The 23,205-nt window shown below is 42.0% G+C and overlaps 1 protein-coding gene across 5 annotated transcripts in view; it reads left to right on the plus strand.

Annotated features, from left to right (window-relative positions):
- The window catches only part of OCA2 (OCA2 melanosomal transmembrane protein), a 677,082-nt gene that overhangs the window by 441,810 nt on the left and 212,067 nt on the right, over nt 1-23,205 (plus strand). For all 5 annotated transcript variants that reach the window (XM_073664530.1, XM_073664529.1, XM_073664531.1 and 2 more), the window contains 2 exons: nt 12,125-12,263; nt 15,323-15,455. In XM_073664530.1, coding sequence (XP_073520631.1) covers nt 12,125-12,263; nt 15,323-15,455 — 272 coding nt within the window. The remainder of the gene's footprint in view (nt 1-12,124; nt 12,264-15,322; nt 15,456-23,205) is intronic.

Raw genomic sequence — 23,205 nt, forward strand, 5'->3', positions numbered from 1 at the left:
AATATGTTAAGGAACATCCTTTCCAGTGTAATGACTTGTATATAGGGCAAAATAAATAACCAAAACCAAAAATACTCCTCCACACCTTGGGCTATGTTAACACGATGCGTTTTTGCACTTTGGTATTGCTTTTAACCGTGACTAATGCATTCACCGGGAAATGTCATTTTAACATTTTACAACCTTATCTGGCCATGTGGTGTGTGAGACATGATCAGACACCTCCTGTGTCATTTATGAAGGAAGGACTCTGAAAGTCACAAAGCCTATTTTTATAAGGCCAGTGGTCGGCCCTCACTATTGTTAGAGAGCCATCAGCTGGCTATGCTTTGTTGTTCCCATTACTAAAGAGTGGGTCTCCTATACTGTTATTGCGTATGCAGTGAGTGGCAAGGCTGCCCAAAATTTGGACGAACCCCAATACACCTTGGAAAATTTGGATGCACCTAATAACCCCTTTGAAGAGACGTAGAGGAGGGACTCCTGAAAGCAATGTTCCCATTATTAGGAAGTGGGTCTCCCATTGTGTTTGCCTATGCAGTGAATGCAAGTGAATGCAAGGGCTGCCAAATATTTGGAGGCACTCCAATGCCCCTTGGAAGAGACGTAGAGGGCCTCATAAAAAACATTCCCATTAGAAAGGAACAGGTCTCCTATACTAGTAATGCCTATGCACGGTGTATGGGCTGACCAACATTTACCCCTGGGGGGTATACATGAACATACTGTATAAAATTGTTTTTCTTCGGGCATCATAAAGACTTTAAAAAAAATTGTGGGTGTTGCACCATGGACCACGGTCACCCTGGTGATATGGTGGATGAGGATGAGGAGAAGGAGGAGGACAAGAGCAAATAGCCATAATCAGGAAGCGTATACTCATGTGTGGGTGTGAAGAGGTGCATGGGAATACACCTCCCAAAAAAAGACACTGGATTTGAGTTTGTTACACTATCATTCGATGGTGTTGAGAAGTCTGGCCCAATCCAGAACTTGTTCATTTTTATAAGAGTCAGCCTGTCAGAATTTTCAGTTGACAGCGGATGGGCTGATCAGTTATAATTCCACCAGCGGCACTAAAAACCTGCTCTGATAAAAAGATAGTGGCAGGGCAGGCCAGGACCTTCAAGGTGTAGAGAGCCAATTCATTCCACTGGAACAGCTTGGATACCCAATAATTCTAAGGCACAGAGGAATCACGGAGGACATTCGTACGGTTGGCAAGGTACTACCTCAGCATCTTCCCAAACTTTGCACTCCTTGTGAGAGTACCCTGTGCCTCAGAGCCTGTGTGATGGTAGGGGCTGAGAAAATTCTCTCAGAACCTTGACAGTGTTCCCCTGCCTCTGCTGGATTGGAGTTGTCTCTCTCGCCTGTAGTCCTTGGTTGTCCAATGAACTGTGATCTCTGCCGCCAGCGTTTCCAGATGGAATTTTTTTTTAATAGTTACGCAACAAGGGCCTTCTGGTACTGCCCCATTTTTGTAGACCTGACTGCCTCAGGAATAAGAGATATAAAGTTCTCCTTGTAGCGTGGGTCTAGAAGTGTCACCAACCAGTAATAACTGTCACCAAAAATTTTGAGAACGTGAGGGTCACGGGAAAGGCAGCGTAACATAAACTCTGCCATGCATCCCAGACTGCTAACAGGCAAGACTTCCATGTCATCACCAAGAGGACGACTGACCTTGCTCTCCTCCTCCTCCTCTTCTTCCCCCTCCTACCAGTCCTCAGGCCATCCATGCTGAACAGATGGTATGATAGTTGTATAGGTAGTACTTTCTATAGCGCATGAAACTAGCTCCTGTTCTTCCTCCTCCTCTTAGTCATTGTCACCCAATCCACGTTGGGATGAGATGAGGCTGGGCTGTGTGTAATCACCCTGTATGGTTCCTTGCTCTATCTCATCGTGCTCCACCTGCAATGCATTCTCTTTGATTGTGAGCAGAGCGCGTTTCAGAAGACAGAGAAGCGGGAAGGTGATGCTAATTATGGCGTCATCGCTGCTCACCATCTTGGTGGAGTCCTCAAAGTTTTGGAGGATGGTACATATGTCTGACATCCATGTCCACTCCTGAGGTCTTGTGTGGAGTCTGAACTGAATACTGACGGCCTTGTTGATGCTGGTAGTCAACAACTGCCCTCTTCTGCTCACAAATCCTTCCCAATATCTGCAGTGTAGAGTTCCAATGCGTGGGGACATCACACACCAGTCTGTGAGCCAGAAGCTGCAAACGCTGCTGAAGCACGGCAAGGGCGGCGGAAGCTGTAGCTGACTTTCTAAAATGGGCACACAGGCGGCGTACTTTAACAAGCAGATCCGGCAGCTCCGGGTAGGATTTGAGAAACCGCTGAACCACAAGGTTATGCACATGGGCCAGGCATGGTACGTGTGTGAGCTCGCCTCGCCTCAGAGCCACCACCATCTTCCGGCCATTGTCACACACGACCATGCCTGGCTGTAGGTTCAGCGGTGTGAGCCACAGATCTGCCTGCTCTTTCAGAGCTGTCCACAACAATTCAGCATTGTGCGGTTTTTCACCTAAGCATATTAGCTTCAGCACAACCTGTTGCCGCTTGGCCGAGGCAGTGCTGCAGTTCTTCCAGCTTGTGACTGATGCGGTCATTTCGAAGATCGAGGCTGAAGAGGAGGAGGAGGCTGAGGAGGATGAGGTGCAGGAGCTGTAGACCGTGGGGGCAACCCTGATTGACCTAGGGCCTGCAATCCTTGGTGTCGGGAGGACGTGTTCCGTCCCAAGGTCAGACTGGGTCTCGGCTTCCACTACATTAACCCAGTGTGCCGTCAGCGAGATGCACTGTCCCTGCCCACAAGTACTTGTCCACGTGTCCGTGGTTAGGTGGACTTTCCCAGTAACTGCGTTGTTGAGGGCACGGCTGATGTTTTGGGACACGTGCTTGTGTAATGCGGGGATGGCACACTGGGAGAAATAGTGGCGGCTGGGGACCGAGCACAGAGGGACGGCCGCCGCCATCAGGTTGCAGAATGCTTCCATCTCCACAAGCCTAAAAGGCAACATTTCGAGTGCAAGCAGTCGTGAAATGTGAGAATTTAGTAGTGTGGCCTGTGGGGCGTTGGCTGCATATTTGCACTTGCGTTCCAAGGACTGGGGTATGGACAACTGAACGCTGCGCTGGGACAAGGACATGGACGTGCTTCCTGATGCTGCTACTTGAGAGTGTGCAACGACAGGTGCAGGGCAGGAGGCATCTTTGCATGCACCATGGACAGGGGATTGGCTTGCATGCACAACAGCGGGAGAAGCAATGGTTACACTCGTAGACACTGTTCCTGGACCCTGGGGTTCGGCCCACAAAGTCGGGTGCTTTGCTGCCATGTGCCTGATCATGCTGGTAGTGGTCAGGCTGGTCGTTTTTCCACCCCTGCTGATGCTGGCCTGGCAGGTGGTGCAAATGGCCTTTTTGGGGTTATCGGCAGAGTCTTTAAAAAACAACCAGACTCTGGAAGACCTAAAAGTTGTACTGGCAACTTCCTTTGTGTTGGTGTTACGGGGAATGGTTACCTGCCTTCGGTCTGTGGCCACCACGCTGCTTCTTCCTGCCTGTTGGGGTGCTCTGCCTCCCTCCCCCTGTGTGCTGCTGTCCTCGCTCTGCATGTTCTCCTGCCAGGTTGGGTCAGTTACTACATCATCCACCACCTCGTCTTCCACTTCCGCACCCTGGTCCTCCTCCTGACTTTCTGGCAATTGTCTCCTCATCGTCCTCCTCTTGTGACACTTTCCCACCATCGCCTTCATGTGACCGTGGCTGCTCAAATATTTGGGCATCGCTACATGCGATCTCCTTTTGCCCCGCTTCAAGTGGACGGAGCAAGAGGCCCAAATCTATAAATGGAAAAGTGAACAGCTCTTCAGTGTGTCCAAGTGTGAGATCAGTTGTCTCTGGGCACTCAGCATGATGGGAAGAAGGTGGATCAGGGTGAGGAATATGCGGTCCAGACTCACGGCTACTGAGACTTGACCGTGTGGAAGACAGGATGGTGGTGGTGGCTAAGTGACTGGGAAGCATTATCCGCTATCCAACCAACAACTTTTTGACACTGCTCTGGGTTCAATAGTTGTGTGCTGCGGTCCCCTAGAAATTGGGACAGGAAGGTCAGGCGAGAAGATGTGGGTGTTGTGGCGAAATTTCAGCTTGCCCACGGCCTTGTCCTCGGCCTCTACATGCACCATCACGTCTAGTTCCCCGTCCCTTGCCATGTGCCTTGCCCATTTTAAATGGAGGACATTATCTTCCATGCTCACTACAAATGACTGAGTTTGAAGCGAACTTATTTGTGATCCGTTTGACGGAGAAAACAGAGTTTTAAATACCTGGCCTGTAGGTAACTAGTTTGAACAGCAAACTTGTGTGAATTGCTTCACTGACACACTGAAGGAAATTTTTAATGGAGGCCAGAAATGGCAGTATTTTCTGACAATGTATATGTGATCCGTGTGATGGAGAAAACAGTTTGAAATAGCTGGATTTCTAGCGCTGTAATATGGAAAGGACCAGGCTGTATTCTGTAGTGCCAACAAGCAAATGGCGCAGAACAATGTTCTCTGGATTGCTTTTTAAGCAAATAATGAGGATTAAGATCTAAAAAAAAAGTATTCCTGGTCCCGGAGACCTGGGCCTTTGTATAGAAATATCTAACAGCAGAAGGCAGAATTGGATTGGAGCCTCTTGTGCTATATGCAGTGCAGTCTGCTATATACACTACCTGCCTATATACCCTGCCTGCCTGATATCTCTGCAGATGGATTAGTTAGTCCTCAAAAGGACTGTTTGTTAAGATGGATATGGGTAATGTATGGTTTTTCTCCCTACGCTACCTAATACACAAGCAGATCTCTCCCTGACGCAGCAGCACCTCTCCCTACTCTGCCTGATTCCGGAGTGACTGTGACGAGCATGACCTGATGACGCTGTGCAGCCATCCAATCACTGTAATACCACAACCACCATGGCTGCGGCATTACAATGAGTGGCAGGTAATCCCTGCATGTTGATTACACTATAGACTATGGAGGGCACCATCCAATTAATATGGGATCAACATGCAGCATACCAAATATAAGTAGACCTGAACAAACATCGAAAGGGGTATGCTCTTGTACAGTGATCACCAAATATACACAATAATTCAATAAATTACAATAAATTTTATTTTATATATTAATACATACAAAACCACGTCACAATCCAATTCATTAAAACACAAGTAAAACTTATTATAGTGGGATTATCCACTGTTTGAAAACCCACCTACTCCAAAAACCTTCCCAGAGAAACACATGATCACAATAAGTCAGATAGTAACAGGATAAGATACACACTTAGGCTGTCCCTGGTGATCAATTTTACACCTAGGTGCAATAACTGTGGCTAATCGCCACCAGTGTTAAAGGGAATGTACAATACCACAAAATATCAAAAAATATATATACTATAACAGAAGATGTAAATTTCAAAATATTTGGTAAAATAATCCAAGGCACAAACACAAGACCAGGGCATTAAACTGGTGAATCATATATAATCCCACACAAGAAAAAACGGGGTTGAAGCCACCTTGTGTGGCGACACGCGTTGGGCATTGATTGCCCACTTCCACCATCCCAGTGTAGGCTCTCCCGTATTTGGGGATTAATGATTTCAGTGTTAATGGGAACAGCAGGGGCACTAACAGCATGAATGAGGGGTTTATTGTGGTCTGGACATTGTTTTTTCTGGTGTGGGATTATATATGATTCACCAGTTTAATGCCCTGGTCTTGTGTTGTTTGTGCCTTGGATTATTTTACCAAATATTTTGAAATTTACATCTTCTGTTATAGTATATATATTTTTTGATATTTTGTGGTATTGTACATTCCCTTTAACACTGGTGGCGATTAGCCACAATTATTGCACCCAGGTGTAAAATTGATCACCAGGGACAGCCTAAGTGTGTATCTTATCCTGTTACTATCTGATTTATTGTGATCATGTGTTTCTCTGGGATGGTTTTTGGAGTAGATGGGTTTTCAAACAGTGGATAATCCCACTATAATAAGTTTTACTTGTGTTTTAATGAATTGGATTGTGACGTGGTTTAGTATGTATTTATTCATAAAATAAAATTTATTGTAATTTATTGAATTCTTGTGTATATTTGGTGATCACTGTACAAGAGCATACCCCTTTCGATGTTTGTTCAGCCCTGCATGTTGATTTGTGCTCTAAAGAGCGCCAAACATGCAGGGAGGGGACCCGAGCTCCCGCCAAGCAACCCCGGAAATACTCGGCGAGTGCCGAGCATCTCGAGCAGTGAGATGCTCGGACGAGCACCGAGTAGTAGCGAGCATGCTCGCTCATCACTATTAAGATACAAAAAAAATTATTCCTGGCCCCTGAGACCTGGGCCTTTGTTTAGAAATCTCTAACAGCAGCAGAAGACAGAACTGAAATGGAGCCTCTTGTGCTATATGCATTGCAGTCTGCTATATACACTGCCTGCCTGATATCTCTGAAGATGGATTAGCCCTCAGAAGGACTGTTTGTTGAGATGAATGTGTAATGTACTTGTTTTCTCCCTACACTACCTAATACACAACCAAATCTCTCAATAGATCAGCAGCACCTCTCCCTACATTGCCTGATTGCAGAGTAGACTGACAAGCACAGCGGCGCCAGGTCTGATTTAGACCTGATGACGCTGTGTGGCCAACCAATCACTGTAATGCCACAACCAACATGGCTGCGGCATTACAGTGACTACATATTGATTGGCCCTCTAAAGAGCACCATAACATGCAGGGAGGGGACCCGAGCATCCGCCCGAGCATCTCGCAAGTACTCGGTGAACTCCTAGCATCTCGAGTACTAAGATGTTTGGGCGAGTACTGAGTACTTGCCAGTATGCTCGCTTATCACTATTTGTGTTATATCCATTGTTGGTAATGACAGAGGTCAAACGTTTTCTGTAAGTCTTCACAAGGTTGGCACATACTTTTTCAGGTATGTTGGCCCATTCCTCCATGCAGATCTCCTTTAGAGCAGTGATGTTTTGCGCCTGTCACTGGGCAACACGGACTTTCAACTCCCTCCAAAGGTTTTCTATAAGGTTTAGATCAGGAGACTGGCTAGGCCAGTCCAGGACCTTGAAATGCTTCTTACGAAGCCACGCCTTCATTTCCCTGGCAGTGTGCTTGGGATCATTTTCATGCTGAAAGATCCAGCCACGTTTCATCTACAATGCCCTTACTGATGGAAGGAGGTTTGCACTCAAAATCTCACAATACATGGCCTCATTTATTCTTTCATGTACACGGATCAGTCGTCCTGGTCCCTTGGCAGAGAAACAGCCCCAAATCATGATGTTGCCATCCCCATGCTTCACAGTAGGTATGGTGTTCTTTGGATGCAACTCAGCATTCTTTCTCCTCCAAACACACCGAGTTGTGTTTCTACCAAACAGTTCTACTTTGGTTTCATCTGACCATATGACTTTCTCCCAATATTCTTCTGGATCATCCAAATGCTCTCTAGCAAACTTCAGACTGGCCCGAACATGTAATGGCTTAAGCAGGGGGACACATCTGGCACTGCAGGATCTGAGTCCCTGGCGGCGTTGTGGGTTACTGATGGTAGCCTGTGTAACATTTGTCCCAGTTCTCTGCAGGTCATTCACTAGGTCCCCCAGTGTGGTTCTGGGATTTTTGCTCACCTTTCTTGAGATCATTTTTGACCCCACGGGGTGAGATCTTGTGCGGAGCCCCAGATCGAGGGAGATTATCAGAGGTCTTGTATGTCTTCCATTTTCTAATTATTGCTCCCACAGTTGATTTCTTCACACCAAGCTGCTTGCCTATTGCAGATTCTTTCTTCCCAGCCTGGTGCAGGGCTACAGTTTTGTTTCTGGTGTCCTTCGACAGCTCTTTGGTCGTCACCATAGTGGAGTTGGAGTATGACTGTTTGAGGTTGCGGACAGGTGTCTTTTATACTGATAACAAGTTCAAACAGGTGCCAGTACTACAGGTACTGAGTGGAGGACTGAGGAGCCTCTTAAAGAAGAAGTTACTGGTCTGTGAGAGCCAGAAATCTTGCTGGTTTGTAATTGACCAAATACTTATTTTCCACGAAAATTTGAAAAAAATTTCTTTCCAAATCAGACAATGTGATTTTCAGGATTTGTTTTCTCATTTTGTCTCTCATAGTTGAGGTCTACCTATGATGTCAATTACAGGCCTCTCTCATCTTTTTAAGTGGGAGAACTTGCACAATTTGTGGCTGAGTAAATACTTTTTTTCCCCACAGTTTTAAATAGTTGGCCTGTAGGTAACTATTTTTAACAGCGACCTCATATCAATAAATTCGCTGACACACTGAAATTTTTTTTAATGGGGGCCAGAAATGTCAGAATTTAGAGCGAACTTATATGTGATCCGTGTGACAGACAAACCACAGTTTTAAATAGCTGGATTTTTAGCGCTGTAATATGGAAAGGACCTGGCTGTATTCTGCAGTGCCAACAAGCAAATGGTGCAAAAAAAACGGTGTTCTCTGGATTGCTTTTTAAGCAAATAATCAGGATTAAGATAAAAAATATATATATATATTCCTGGCTCTTGATACCTGGGGCTATTTCTACAAATATAATATCTGTAAAAGCACCAGCAGACAGAACTGGATTGGACCCTCTTGCTATATGCACTGCAGTCTGCTATTTACACTGCCTGCCTAGCCCTGATATCTCTGCTGCTGGATTAGTCCTCAGAAGGACAGTTAGTTGAGATGGATATGTGTAAAGAATCTTGTGGAATACCTTCACTAACTAATAAACAACCAAATCTCTCCCTACATTGCCTGATTGTGGAGTAGACTGACAAGCACGGCGGCGCCAGGTCTGATATAGAACGGATGACACTGTGCTGCCAGCCAATCACTGTAATGCCACAACCAACATGGCTGCGGCATTACAGTGTGTGGCAGACAATTCCTGCATGTTGATTGATGCTCTAAAGAGCACCAAACATGTAGGGAGGGGACCAGAGCATCTGCCCGAGCATCTCGGAAGTACTCGGTGAGCTCCAAACATCTCGAGCACTGAAATGCTCGGGCGAGTACCGAGTACTTGTGAGTATGCTCGCTCATCATTACTATCAGTAACAAAATGTGTATAATGACCCCCAACAGGATAATGACCCAAAACACACAGGCAAGATCATTGAAGAATAGCCAAGAGCAAAGCATTGTACTATTATGAAGTGGCATTCTATGAGCCCTGATTAAAATTCTATTGAATATCTGTGGAAGGAGCTGAAACATGCAGTCTGGAGAAGGCACTCTTCACAAGAGACAGCTAGAGCAGTTTTCTCACAAGTGGGCCAAAATACCTGTGTACGGTTGCAGAATTCTTACTGAGAGTTACAGAAATCGTTTGTTTGCATTGATAGCCTCAAAAGGTTGTGAAACAAAATTTCACGTTAAGGGTACCATAATTTTTGTTCAGGTCATTTTCCTTAATTCATTTTTGAATTATGGTTCAACAGAAAAATAAAACACGGTCTGATTTTCATTAGCCTGTATCCGTAAACTTTTCTTTTCGGTTTCAAGTTATTTTAGTGAACAATGTGTTTTGTTTCTTACTTTTAACAGAAGGGTACCAACAATTTTGTATGTGTGAGTGTATAGATTAGATGGCATACATCTATATATGTATGTAGATAAAGTATGTGTATATAGCTAGTGTGGTAAAGCGACATGCTCGGCTCTCTGGAGGCACAGGACACGCTGTTCTAGTAAAACTTCCTGCAGGTTTAATATGCGGCATAAACTCCAGCAGCGTCCCATAAAAAATAAACAGGCCCTCTTGGGGTTTACGGTAAAATCAAAAGAGAAAGTATAACAGAGTCTATTAGCAATCAAGGCTCGGCCTGCTCCAGGTTAGGACAGTGAAGTCTTTAGCAACACCAGTCCTCCAGTGTTGCTCTCTGGCTTCAGCCCAACACAGCCTGGAGATTTCGCTCTCCAGGCCACACACTACACAGAGCAAACTACTGACTTAGTATTTAACCCGGCTCAGCCACACCCTGAGGGGAGGTAGGGGAATGGCCTCTCGCCCTCTTTGCCATTCCCATAAAACCACACCCTTTAAGAGCATTAACCCCCAGCATATAACATGCTTGCAGAAATTTTGTAAGTTTCAGTTTACACAGGAGAGCAACCTGAGTGACACCTCCCCTCGTATATCATACCAGTGACTCTGTCACTCTAATTAGTGTGTATTGGGTAACTGCTTTATATATCTACCATACAGTGATGTCGTGTGAGGGGGTGGTTGAAGATTCCCACTCCACTCCCATCTAAAGCTGTTTTAGTAGATATGATTACCTGTGTAAACATAAAATATGTTACTGTTGTTTAGCCGATATGTGTTACATGTATAAACATAAGAGATGTTATTTGGGTTTTGGCGATTAGATGGCAGCGGTTTGCACATTCATACTACTGTCACCTGTGTGTCAGTTGGCACACAGGGAAATAACCGATTTGAGCTGCCCTAAGCAACAGTTGAAAACTGAAGTTTGAAAGCTGCCATCTTAGAACGCAGTTGTAAGAGACAGTAAATAGAGACAGACATGAGAGGGTTCCTGTCAGAGACAGACTGTTCCTGTAATTCCTGTCAGAGAAGAAGAAACACGTTGGGGGAACCACTATGGTTGGATGCAGAGTTGGATTTCTCCCAAAAGCATAGGCTGTGACGTGAATGGTCTTCTGCTAGCCTGTCAGGCTATCTTCAGGTGACAAGCCCAGCATCCACTCCACTTTCTCCCAGCTAAATGGCCGTTCGGACGATCAGACAACATTTTCAGTGATCTGTTAACGGCCGGTAAGACCTGAGCATGCAGTCTATAGTGCGAGTTTGGCGCCAAATGTAAATTTGCAGTTAGAGACGTTGTTTGCTAATGGGGCTTTGTGAATATTAGTTAGATACCCGCCTCAGTGGGTGAGCTTGGGTTTAGAGAGCATAACTGAATTGTAAGTTTAGAGAATTGTTAAGTTTGTGAATCTCTGTGCTGCACCACTGCAGGGGCTGCTTCTTGCACTCCTCTAATTACACCCTTGTTCTGGGAATCTCACGGTTATCGCATTAGGGGGAACCACAGGTCAAATTATAGTGTATCTGAACATACTGGTCCTATCGGTTGTGCAGCGCAGGGGTCTTAGCTGATCTGGCCTACGTGTGTGTGATATATTTATCTGTGTTTCTTTCTTACATTTATGGGGTAACACGGTTTTTGTTAGTAAAAATTAGTTTCTTAACAAATTGCCTGATTGTGTTCTTTGTCCTCGTTCCACTGTATTCTGGGAGAGACCACCCTGGTACATAGTCTACAGTCGTCTTATAGCATTATGTATAGGTAATTATTCTGAACTATCTTAACTGCTCATTAGTACCATTATAAGTCGATCAAGCAATTTTCAGTTTCTGCTTTCAGTAATCACATTGTATACTTTGTCACCTTGATACCTTCTGTTCACTTTAGTCTACATCTGTCAGACTTAAAAGGACAAGATTTATTTTAAAACGCTGCTTCAAATGCCAAAGTATTGAGTGAACGTCTTCAGAGCATTATTTGATTCATAGAGCTTTGGGAAATATAATGAATGTAATTGAATGTAATGATGCATATTGTATGTAGACTTACACAAAAAATACCAAACACCACTAATATGTTCATAAATAATTGCAATAGTTTTGCCTACGAAAGAACATTAGTATTTGTTAATCCTCTATGCAGTATTTTATATGTCAAAGCAGCAGTTCAAGCTCCGGAGGTGACCTTCCAATTGCAACAGCATACAGGGAATTATACAATGGCCTTTTTATAAGGGTCTTGTAAGCATTAGATGTAGGTTTAAACTCCTTCCAAATACTCCTTCATTCAGGAACATCTAATGTACAAGTAACCAAAAAACACAAGGAAAGGGCTATTTGCATTTTTGCTGTGACATGAACATGTTGTCACTGACTGTTCAGTTTGTTAATGACAGTATTTTGTAACCGTAAATTAATTACTATTTATATTGTATTGCCTTCTCAACTTCATCCTGCAGGTTGTGTGAAGTACTTAATCTTGATCCCCGACATGTTCTGATTGCAGAAGTAATCTTCACAAACATAGGGGGAGCTGCTACTGCTGTTGGGGATCCACCCAATGTAATTATTGTATCCAATCAAGAACTGAGGAAGGTGGTAAGTGATGAAAAAATAAATGTTGTGAATAGGCATTTTTGTCCAAAAATCATGGCTCACTTTATTTTGTCTTCATATAATTTCAATCTTGTATTACAGAATATATCTGCGTTTAATAATGGACAAGTATATACCTTTTGGGTGTCCCAACTCAAGAACAGAAAATCCCATGTTAGAATAGAGTAGTGTCCATACTGTGTCACTGCTCTGTTCATGGTCCATGTGGCTGTTAGAAAGAGCTGAATATAGTGTTTATCTCTGGTATTCCCATACACCTAGAATGGATGGTGGAAATTTTGAAAGGACATTTGAGGACCCATTACAGGGACTGCAATGGTTACCTGCAGTTGGACCGCCTATGCTGTGGATAGGTGTTAAACTGTTACTATACGACGAGCTCTTCAAATTCTACAATGATAAAACATTATACTGTATTTAATGTGATTTTATTTACAGGCAATTATAAAGGAAATAAACTGTGGCACTCGCCGAAATAAAAAAAAAAATCCATAGACTTTATTCCAAGATGCCTAAATTACAGAGTGGTAGCCAATGGAATACTAAGAAATGTGTCCAATGGGTGCTTATTCCTGGTGCCAAGCACTTTATCATCTATTGATGATCAAATTTTTGGGCAGCATCAACCACAGCCTCCCAGACTCTGTTAAGAGAGGTGTACAGTTTTCATTCACAATAAAAATTTCCAATTGAAGAAGGGCCCACAAGTCCTTAATAGGATTTAGGTTGGTTGAGGATGAGGGCCATGTCATTATTCTTTCACTTTTAAGGCCTTTACTGAGTAGCCAAGCCATGGAGTACTTTGATGCATACAATGAAGCATTGCCCTGTATACAAATTATTTTTTGTTGGTTTTTAAGTTGCAAACTTTTTCCTGTACCATTGCTTGAAGAAAGTGTCTTCTGAAAACTATCAGTAGGTTTAGGAGTTAATTTTGAGTACCTGTTCAACCCCAAAGGGTCCAATTAGCTCCTCTTTAAGAATACCAGCACATAGCAGTACCCTACCTCCACCTTGCTTGGCATCTGAGTAGAAGTGGACGCCTGTGCCTGTTACTGTTCCCACCACAAGTCCATTCATCTGGTCTCTTAAGAGTTTCACTCATCTATTCAGTCCATAAAACTTTTGGACAGTCTGTCTTCAGATATTTCTTGGCCCAGTCCTTAACGTGTCAACTTCTGTGTCTTGTTCAGTGGTGGTCATGTTTCAACCTTTCTTACCTTGGCCCTGTCTTTGAGCACCTTGTACTAGGAAGGTTGCAGTTCTGCAATATGACAGCAATGGAGGATAATGGTTCTTAAATCTTTGCTTTAATAATAATAATTTTTATATAGCGCCAATATATTCCGCAGCACTTTACAATTAAGTAGGGACATGTACAGACAATAAAAACAATACAATGTAATACATTTCAACAGTTAGAGGAGGAGTGAGGGCCCTGCTCGCAAGCCAGTTAATGTATTTTGCGGACGCACCCCAAATTTTGAGGCGGAAAATAGGAAAAACATTTTTGTGTGTCAAATGGAGGTCCGTCTTATTGTCCGAATTTAGCTTACCGGTGGAGTGGTGGCGGTGGAGTGGGTCGTCGCTGCAGGAAGCCGGTGGTGTCAGTAGTGGAGTGATGATGCACCGCCTCTAGTTCTTCAATAAAATGTTGGCGGTGCAGGCAGGAGCTGAGTCCCCTCTCTGTACATTGCTTTCCCAGCAGTGGATTAAGGAAAATGGCCGCCAGAGGCGGCGCATGCGCAGATTGAGATCTCTGCTCATCATTGAGCTACATTAAATAAAATCTTCAACTTTATTCCATTATATTAAAAAATCTATCCATGATTGCATTAGAATATGGTATTCTGACAAAGAATAGCAACACCAGAAATGCATCAGTGAACCTTCTCTACTGCTATCTTGGATATCGTTTTTTATATAATGGAATAAAGTTGAAGATTTTACTTATGTCCTGTCATTCTGAACTTCTTCTTTTGTATGTATTTACTGTTGGTTAGCTGCTTTTGGATTGACATGCACTATGATGAGTGGATTCTTCCAAAATTACACGGTGAGGCTATTGTTTTCATTTTCTTACATGCTATTTTTAAGTGCTATCAGGTAGAAAATTAAAGATTGAGGGTCTCTGCTTAATATTTTGAGCTACATTAATTTTTTTTGTCTAACTGGTATTTGATAGTAAAAACCTATGAATTGTGTTAAGCAGTTTAAAGGGTAACAAATCAAATGATCATGAACGTTAACCTGTATAAATGTTTACCATTATTATTGTTGTTTAATGCATGTGTGATATAAATTAGTGAAATAACAAACATGATTTTACAATATATTTGGTATTGGGATGCAGATTATTAAGACACCCCATTTTATTGAGAATCATAGAACACTTGGGGAGTACCTACATTTGCACTTCGAGGATGTATAGATCTTAATATTACATAGTTTATTTTTTGTATTCTACTATAACAAAAAGCCATATTCAATCCTTAAAGTGGTATTTCAGTTACAAGAAGTTATCAATTATCAATGGGACAGGAGAAATTTTAGTTTGGTCAGGGTCACACTAAGACCCCCACTGATCATAAGAATGGGGCATTTTTTTACTCTCTGACTGGAGCAGCAGTGCGCATGCTCAACCTCTCCTCTATTCATTCTTTGTGACTGAGGGAGAAAGCAGAGCAATGGATTAGTCTTTCTACAACAGTCCCAAAGAGACTGGTGCTGCAGTAGAGCATGTGCACTGCCATTTCATTCAGATGTGGAGCAAAAGTGCCCTATTCTGGTGATCAGTGGAGGTCTCAACAGACAGATTACTACCAATTGAAAAGTTATCACCTATCCTGATGATGGGTAATAAGCGCTTGTTAAGACACTTTAAGGTCCATGGCTGTATTCACAAATGTAAGAATTGCAGGTGAAAATGTCAAGTAGGAATGCAATCTTCAGGTATAATTTTTATTCATGTATTTAATTTTGTTCTTCATTGTCAAGCCTCATTTACTCACCATTTTTGATGAATGGTTGTTTTTGTCTAGGGATTGGACTTTGCTGGATTCACAGGACATATGTTCATAGGCATCTGTCTGGTTCTACTTGTATCTTTCCCATTTCTAAGAATCTTGTATTGGAACAAAAAACTTTACAATAAGGAACCCAGTGAAATTGTTGGTAAGCCAATGAGTTTATTTTTTGCTTTCAATTGATTCAGTCTAGCACTACATACTATATTCTACACACTCTAAGAAGAAAAACCTACTAATTGAGTATGAATTTATGGCAGAACCAAGATGGCTATCATGTAATATAGTTAAAATTGTTCTTCAGTCAAAAATAGACTAAAGTCTGAAGACCAGTGCCAACTGCAATAATGTTAATTATTCATATTATAACATATCATGTTAGTTTGAGCTATTAACAGCAATTGAATCCTTCATGTGCCTAGGGTTGGCTTGGTCCACCGGTGGTCCCAAAATCTGATATCCTATTTCTCAAACATTTATCATAAGTTAGTCGTTCTCCAAGAATGTATTAAAATGGCTCCTGTCATGTAATTCAAATGGTAGGCCATCCTACTCTCGTGTGAGGAAGGGCTGCAGTCTGCAGAAACACAGCTACCAAGACCTGTGTGTCAAGACCATTATTGTAGTCCCATTTAGCAGAGCTATTGGAGAAGTGCGCAACAGGAGATATCGATCTTCTCCTCGGCTGACTAAGGTCAGGGAAATTTTTGTCTCCAGCCTCAGTCTTCTATGTGCAGTCAGTCAGCCAAGGAGAAGATTTATTTCTTATCTTGTCACACACTTTTTTGTTAGCTTTGGTATGTGTCCTTACAAAATTGGTCTTCTGACAGTTGAGACACAGGTCTTGGGACCAATGGTTTTTTTAGACTGCAACCTGTGACTAGAATGACTGGGGCCTTTTTATTACATTCATGGAGAACAACTTTAACTAGTTATTAAACAGTCTTTAAGGCCAATCATTTGCTGCTATAATCTTTCTTATAGGTTACTTCAAAAATTTGGAATTGTTATGTCAGCATGTTCATTGATAAAAACAATGCTTACAGCTAAATTTACAGTGGATAAGCACAGAATTTGTGTAGATGGGATAGGCACACTATTATAATATTATTATTATTGTTATTATTAATAATTATTTATATAGCGCCATTGATTCCATGGTGCTGTACATAAGAAGGGGTTACATACCAAATACAGATCTCACTTACTGAGAACAAAGTAACAATGATAGACTGGTACAGAGGGAAGAGGACCCTGCCCTTGTGGGCTTACATTCTACAGGATGGTGGGGAAGGAGACAGTAGGTGGGGGTTTTCAGCAGGTCCGGTGTTGGTAAGGCAGCAGCTCCAGTGGTGGTGAGGAGGCTGCGGGGTCATGGCAGGCTGTAAGCTTTCTTGAAGAGATGGGACATATGACATTGTGACCATCAGCATCACTTCTAAAAATGTCAAGACCTTCGATACTGCCTTATTTGTTTTGGGTATAGGCAGCTAATACAAGATAATTATACTGCATATAATACTAGTCCCATAATTGTTTAAAAGTTTGGAGTATTGCTTAAAGTGCCATTATTGCTTGACTGTATTTTAGTGACTTTTGTATATTTTTCTGTATAGTTTATACAGTTTCCGTAATCTCTGAGATGAGGAGATATTTCATTTAGATGCAGAACAGTAGGGTTACTGAAAAACAGGTGTGTTCGTTGCTGAAAAGTATGGCAAACCAACTACAATCATCTTCAATCAACAAAAACATTTGCAGCTAGATATTTTCTGATTAGCAATCAAAAACTCTGCTGTATCAGTAACAGGAAAATCAAATTGCTTCTCTAGCATTTGCTGATTTCTGTATTTTTAGGTTCAATGTTTTAACCTTGAGTATTTTTTTTACAAGGCCAATTGTATATTTCTTTACAAAATGGTTTGTCAGATCTGAAAAGTATGCAAGAGTGACCCCTCAATTTTTACACTTGAGCCCCAGTTGATCATTTATGATGGGGGGAGTGGGTTCATTATGCACCAAATGAATCAAAATGAGTGAACAATATCTGAATCGGCACAAATTTAAAGATAGTTATTTTTTTGGCTCTCTTTGTCATTTTTTTGTGGCTTTTCATAGCAAAAAGTCACAAGATCCTTTCAATAAGCATTAAGATATCGCACATTGGGCTTCATCCAGCAAAAATAAAATTACAGATTTTGTATTCGACCTGAGTAATGGAGTATAACTGTACAGAAATTGTGGCATTTTGAAAAGTCACAAATAATCAGGTGAAAACATCTGGTTAACCAAATCCATGACCATAATGTGAAATTGAAAAGGTGTGTTAATGAAGACAATCTGTATTTCCAGGAAAAAAAACTGGTTGTCAGAATTCAATGACACTGTTACTGGTGTATGAAAGCCATGGAACTCATGAATAATTGGTATATTTCATTTTGGTTACTAAGTCGAATAAACCATGAATAAAGTTAAAAATAATGAAGCTGTGTTAGTTTGTAGTTTCTATTTTTTATCACTATAAAGCTAACTTTTATAATTCCCTAAATAAATTGGGCCTTATGTGGCCATTCAAAAGTACTGCAGATCAGCTACTAATTAAACAGTGTATGCAGCCAGAACAGCATGGCTCCATATACTGTTTACATCTAAGTGTATCCTGAGCTGGACACCCAGCAATGTGCTATTGGTGGTCTTTCTGATAGGTCATCTATTTCAAAATTGTGAACAACCCCTTTAATGGATGAATATTAAGGTTATAGTTAAATCAAAGCTCTTCTAAAAGTTTACCCAACTAACAAATATAGATTTTAGTTTGAGGCTTAAATCCTGATAAGTCTATCCTGATTGGACTGTATTGGGGATTTGAACAAAGCAATTAAAGAAGTGAATTGGGTCTCTGTAATATAGAAATCAACACTCTGCACACTCAGTTGAATTTTAATCAATAGTCTTTTGTTTTCAAGCTGTATATTAGATTTTGTGTCTCTCATCAATCTATTGATAGTCAAGTTTACAGAATATAGAACACCACAGTGTTTGGCTATGTAATCACAAATAGCAAAGCATCATTAACTGTGCTGTTCTACTTTCTACAAGCTTTGCCATCAGAATATCTGATGACTGTTGCAAGATTCATGCAAAATCTGACATGCAGTTTATAAATAAAACACTGAGCAATTTCAACTGGGTGTGCAGAGCTTTGCATTGTATGTTTGCATTCGACATTATTCAATGCCCATTGCAAAGTTAGGTTTATTAGCAAAATTTACAAACTCTCTGCTGTTTGCAATAAACCAATTCAGCAATAAAATTATAAACCCATGAAACGAGCATTGTAAATAGTTTCCCCTGACTAATATAACAAGTGGTTACTTCAATTTCAGCACAACATGACACTTTTATTGAATACTGCAGTCAGAGAATTATTCCACACTTTAATGGCAAGTGTCTTTAGTACTTAATCAAAAAGTCTTAGACCGTTATCTGTTCAAACATAAAGCATAGCCAGATACCAGCTTCTGGCACCATTCATGAGGAGTCTTAGCCATTCCGAATGGGCAGTGCCCTTGAGTTCACTAATAATATTGGGTTGTTAAGAGAGTGGTCCAAAAGGATAAGAAAAAAGATCATTGCACACAAAAAAGGATATAAAAAGATAGCCAGGCATTGATTATTCCTATAGATAAAGGTGGAATCATAGCAAATTCAAAAGTTAAAGGGATACTTGCTACACTACATGGACATTGCAGAAAGAAAATACTTACACAGGATTGTTCCATAATCCTGATAAGGCAGATGGTCAAAAAAACATGAATTACTACAAATGACCTGCAAGATTTGATGGTAGCAAGCAGAGGTTAGCACAGAAAGGCATATGCAAACTCCAAGATGTACACCTCTACTGAGCCAAGAGAACAGGAAAAGTCTGCTCCAATATACCATAAAATAAGCCACAGAAATTTTAAACTTCTGTTGAATGAAACAAAACTACAACTTTTTGGGCCTATGGATCAGCAATAAGTCTATAGGAAAACAAATTTAGTATATACTGAACAGAACACCCTCTGTACAGTGAGGCATGGCGGTACCTTGGTTATTTCTGAGGCTGCTTTGCTTCCTCTAGCACTGGAAGCCTTCAGGGTGTGAAGAGAAAGATGGATTTGATCAAGTGTTAAGAAATCCTAGAATTAAAAGTCTCTAAGGAAGCTTGCACATTATTTGACCTTCCTACAGTGCAGTGATCTCAGGCATACCTCACTCTACCAAGGCTTAGTTTCAAGGCTGGAAGACTTTGGAATGTCTGTCACAGTTGCCTGACCTGAAACGCTTAGAAAATCTTTGGGATGAGAATCATGCGGATACAGAATGTAAACCAAAGAATATTAGTTAATTGTTTTTTTACGGTGTTCACTGAAGGGGTTAAGTAGTGACAGTTTCATAGGTCGGATCGTTCCAGATGTGGCAATATCAAATGTGTACTCTATGGGACTTTCACATTCACAACAAAAACAAAAGTATAATGAACAAGGGTCTAAATTAGTAGGCTACCACAAGAGAAAAAAAACCCTATAAAATTTACCTTAATTATTAAAATACTAAAGCAACATGCCATATATGGTTGAGGAAAAGCCCACAGGGTCAGATATTATCCTTGGGGGAGCGCATGTGCGTTGCACCAACGTTGAAAATGTCACTTCTGGTAACGCATATACCATACCCTCCTCTACACTTCCGTGGATTTCCTGGTGGAGCGAGTGTGCATTCCACCTCCTGTTACACATCAGTATTGGACATGTTGGCGCATGAATAAGAGAAGGGTCGGTATCATTTAAAAAGGGAGGGTTGTGTCATGGTGGAACACACGCAGCCTCCCATTATGATGTATGCAGTCCATGAGGCTGGTGAGCCACATTTTAGCTCTGCCTGCTTCTTGTTGCATGATCCCCTGGTGAACCCCCTTAGATATCCTGTAAGGGAGGAAATGTGTCAGGATGGGGTACTCTGCATAAGATAAGTGGATGATTTGTTTACTTCTCGTGTTTATAATAATAAAAGGTACATTTTATAGGGTTTTTTTTTCTTTTGTAGTAGTCGACTTTCACTTTCAGCAGTCTGAAAGCTGGTATAAAGCATTGCAGTGCGTAGCATTGCAAATCTTTATACATGTTAGGTCTGTACTGGCACAAGCCCCTTAGACCATGCTCTATGCATGGTCTAAGGGGCTTTCCATAGCCTGGTGACCTGGATGTCTTCATGATGACATCGGGTCATCATGGCAATGATCGGGTCCTTGCGATGGCTTTGCGGGGGTGCCGATTGGAAGGGAGAGGGAGCCCCCTCCCTCTTAATGCTGTGATTTAGATCGATCGCAGAATTTAGGTAGTTAAACTGCCGGGAGCAGTGAAGGCACTACTCCTGGCAGTGAGAGCCGAGTTTCATCTGTGCTAGCTGAACATCCAGAGGCGACTGTCATGACGTATATATACCTCATCATAAGGGAAGTACTTCCCAACCATGACTATATACTGCAAATGTTGGGAAGGGGTTAATATAAAAGCTCTCTTTATCTCTAGAATACCTGTTTTAATTGTCTACTTTAGATACCGTACATTTCACAGCTATACTACCATTATTGCTGCATGTTTGTTACTGGCAATGAACCTATGTGCAACAACTAGTGATGAGCGAACATGCTCGCCAATAATCGGTACTCACCTGGGCATTACTGTGCTCGACAAGCTCGGCGAGTATTTCCGGGTTGTTCGAGCGGGAGCTTGAGTCCCTGCCCTGCATGTTTGGCGCTCTTTAGAGAGCCAATGAATAGTGATGAACTAGTATGTTTTGTTAACCCTTACACCGAGTATACTCGGCCAAGCACCGAGTATTTATAGCGTGCTAGGGCTTTAAGTTTTCGTCGCTCTGTGAACATGATTTGCGATTGTTTGACAGATTTAATACATGTGAGGAATGCCTGTTTTTACAGCATTCCTCACATGTATTAAATCTGTTAAACAGTTGCAAATCATGTTCACGGAGCGACGAAAACTTAAAGCCCGAGCACGCTATAAATACTCGGTGCTCGGCCAAAATCAGCCATTTCTAGTGAACGAGGAAAATATTGTCCTCCATTTAAAATGGACAAGGTGCATGGCAAGGGACGGGATAGTGGACGTGATGGTGCATGCAGAGGCTGTGGGCAAGCTGAAATTGTGCCACAACAAACGCATACAGTGGTGGCCAAAAGTATTGGCACCCTTGCAATTCTGTCAGATAATACTCAGTTTCTTCTTGAAAATGATTGCAATCACAAATAGAGAAGAGCGGTGTTCGACTCGAACTGTTCGCCAATCTCAAATTCGAGCTGTTTTGGGTGGTATTCGAGCAAACAATTTGAAAAAAATTGGGCTGTTTGAGGTTATGTTCGATAACTGTAAATGCACCAAAATCATAACTGGATTTTTTCTCAGTAATGCTGAAAATTAATGTTAATACGCAGTTTGAGTGTACAGCGGGGCGGGGGGAGGGGCAGGGAATGGATCTCTGCAGAAATAATGAAGATCTCCATTTTTTTTCTCTTTCCCGCATTTACAGTGGGGAGGAGCAATCTGTCAGCCTATCAGCAGTGCACACACGGAGCGAACTGCTTTTTTTCACACAAGCAAGGGCATGTGTCATTGGCAGTGTATGTCACATGTCCTTGCCCTATAAGACCCTGCCATTTTCCCCGTCGCCACCATTTTCTCAATGCTGCAGCTGCGTGTTAGACGGCACCGCTGTTGCTGTGTGCACTATACTTTGTTAATTTCAAGCCAATTCTCGCAAAAATCTACAGATAGCTTGGGAGCAGGGAATAGTTGTGATTGCAGTCCTTTTAACCCCTTTCCAACCCTTGCCGTATTAGTACGCACAATTTGCGTACCCCCGGTTCAGTGAGGGCTGCTGCGCTGAGCCCTCACTGAACCGAGCACATGTCAGCTGATTATTAAAGCTGACATGTGCCCGCAACAGCCACGTGTGGAATCGTGATCCACCCGCGGCTGTTAACATGTTAAATTCCACTGTCAATCTCCAACAGCGGCATTTAACGCGCGCTTCCGGGTTGCGCGTCATAAGCCCCGCCCACCGACGACCCCGTCACGTGATCGCGGGTCACCGATGGGCGTGCATGACAACCCAGGGTCTGCAGCAGACGCCTGTCATTGTCATGATCTCGTCGCTATGAGCGCCACCTAGTGGTCGGCGCTCATAGCACAGGACCATTTCTGCTATATGCAGGGGATCTGCTGATCCCCTGTATGTAGCAGAGACGATCAGACAACTGCTGCTTCTAGTCTCCTATGGAGACTATTGAAGCATGCAGTAAGTGAAAAAAAAATGTTTTTAAAAATATTAAAAAAATACAAAAGTTTAAATCACCCCGCTTTCGCCCCATTCAAAATAAAATATATATATAAAAAAAAAAACCACATACACATATTTGGTATCGCCGCGTTCAGAATCGCCCCATCTATCAATATAAAAAAAGAATTAATCCGATTGGTAAACGGTGTAACGAGAAAAAAATTCTAAACGCCAGAATTACGTTTTTTGGTCGCCACAAAATTATAGTAAAATGCAATAACGGGCGATGAAAACATCGGATCTATCCCAAAATGTTATCAATAAAAATGTCAGCCCGGCACGCAAAAAATAAGCCTTCACCCAGCCCCAGATCCCAAAAAATGGAGATGCTACAGGTCTCGGAAAATGGCGCTATTTTTTTTTATTTTTTTTTACCAAATTTTGGAATTTTTTTTCACCACTTAAATATAAAAGAACCTATACATGTTTGGTGTCTATGAACTTCGTAATGACCTGGGGAATAAGAATGGCAGGTCAGTTTTAGCATTCAGTGA

Source organism: Phyllobates terribilis, unplaced genomic scaffold, assembly GCF_046119375.1.
Source record: "Phyllobates terribilis strain yellow unplaced genomic scaffold, ASM4611937v1 Scaffold_2__4_contigs__length_985480577, whole genome shotgun sequence".
NCBI classification, from domain to species: Eukaryota; Metazoa; Chordata; class Amphibia; order Anura; family Dendrobatidae; genus Phyllobates; species Phyllobates terribilis.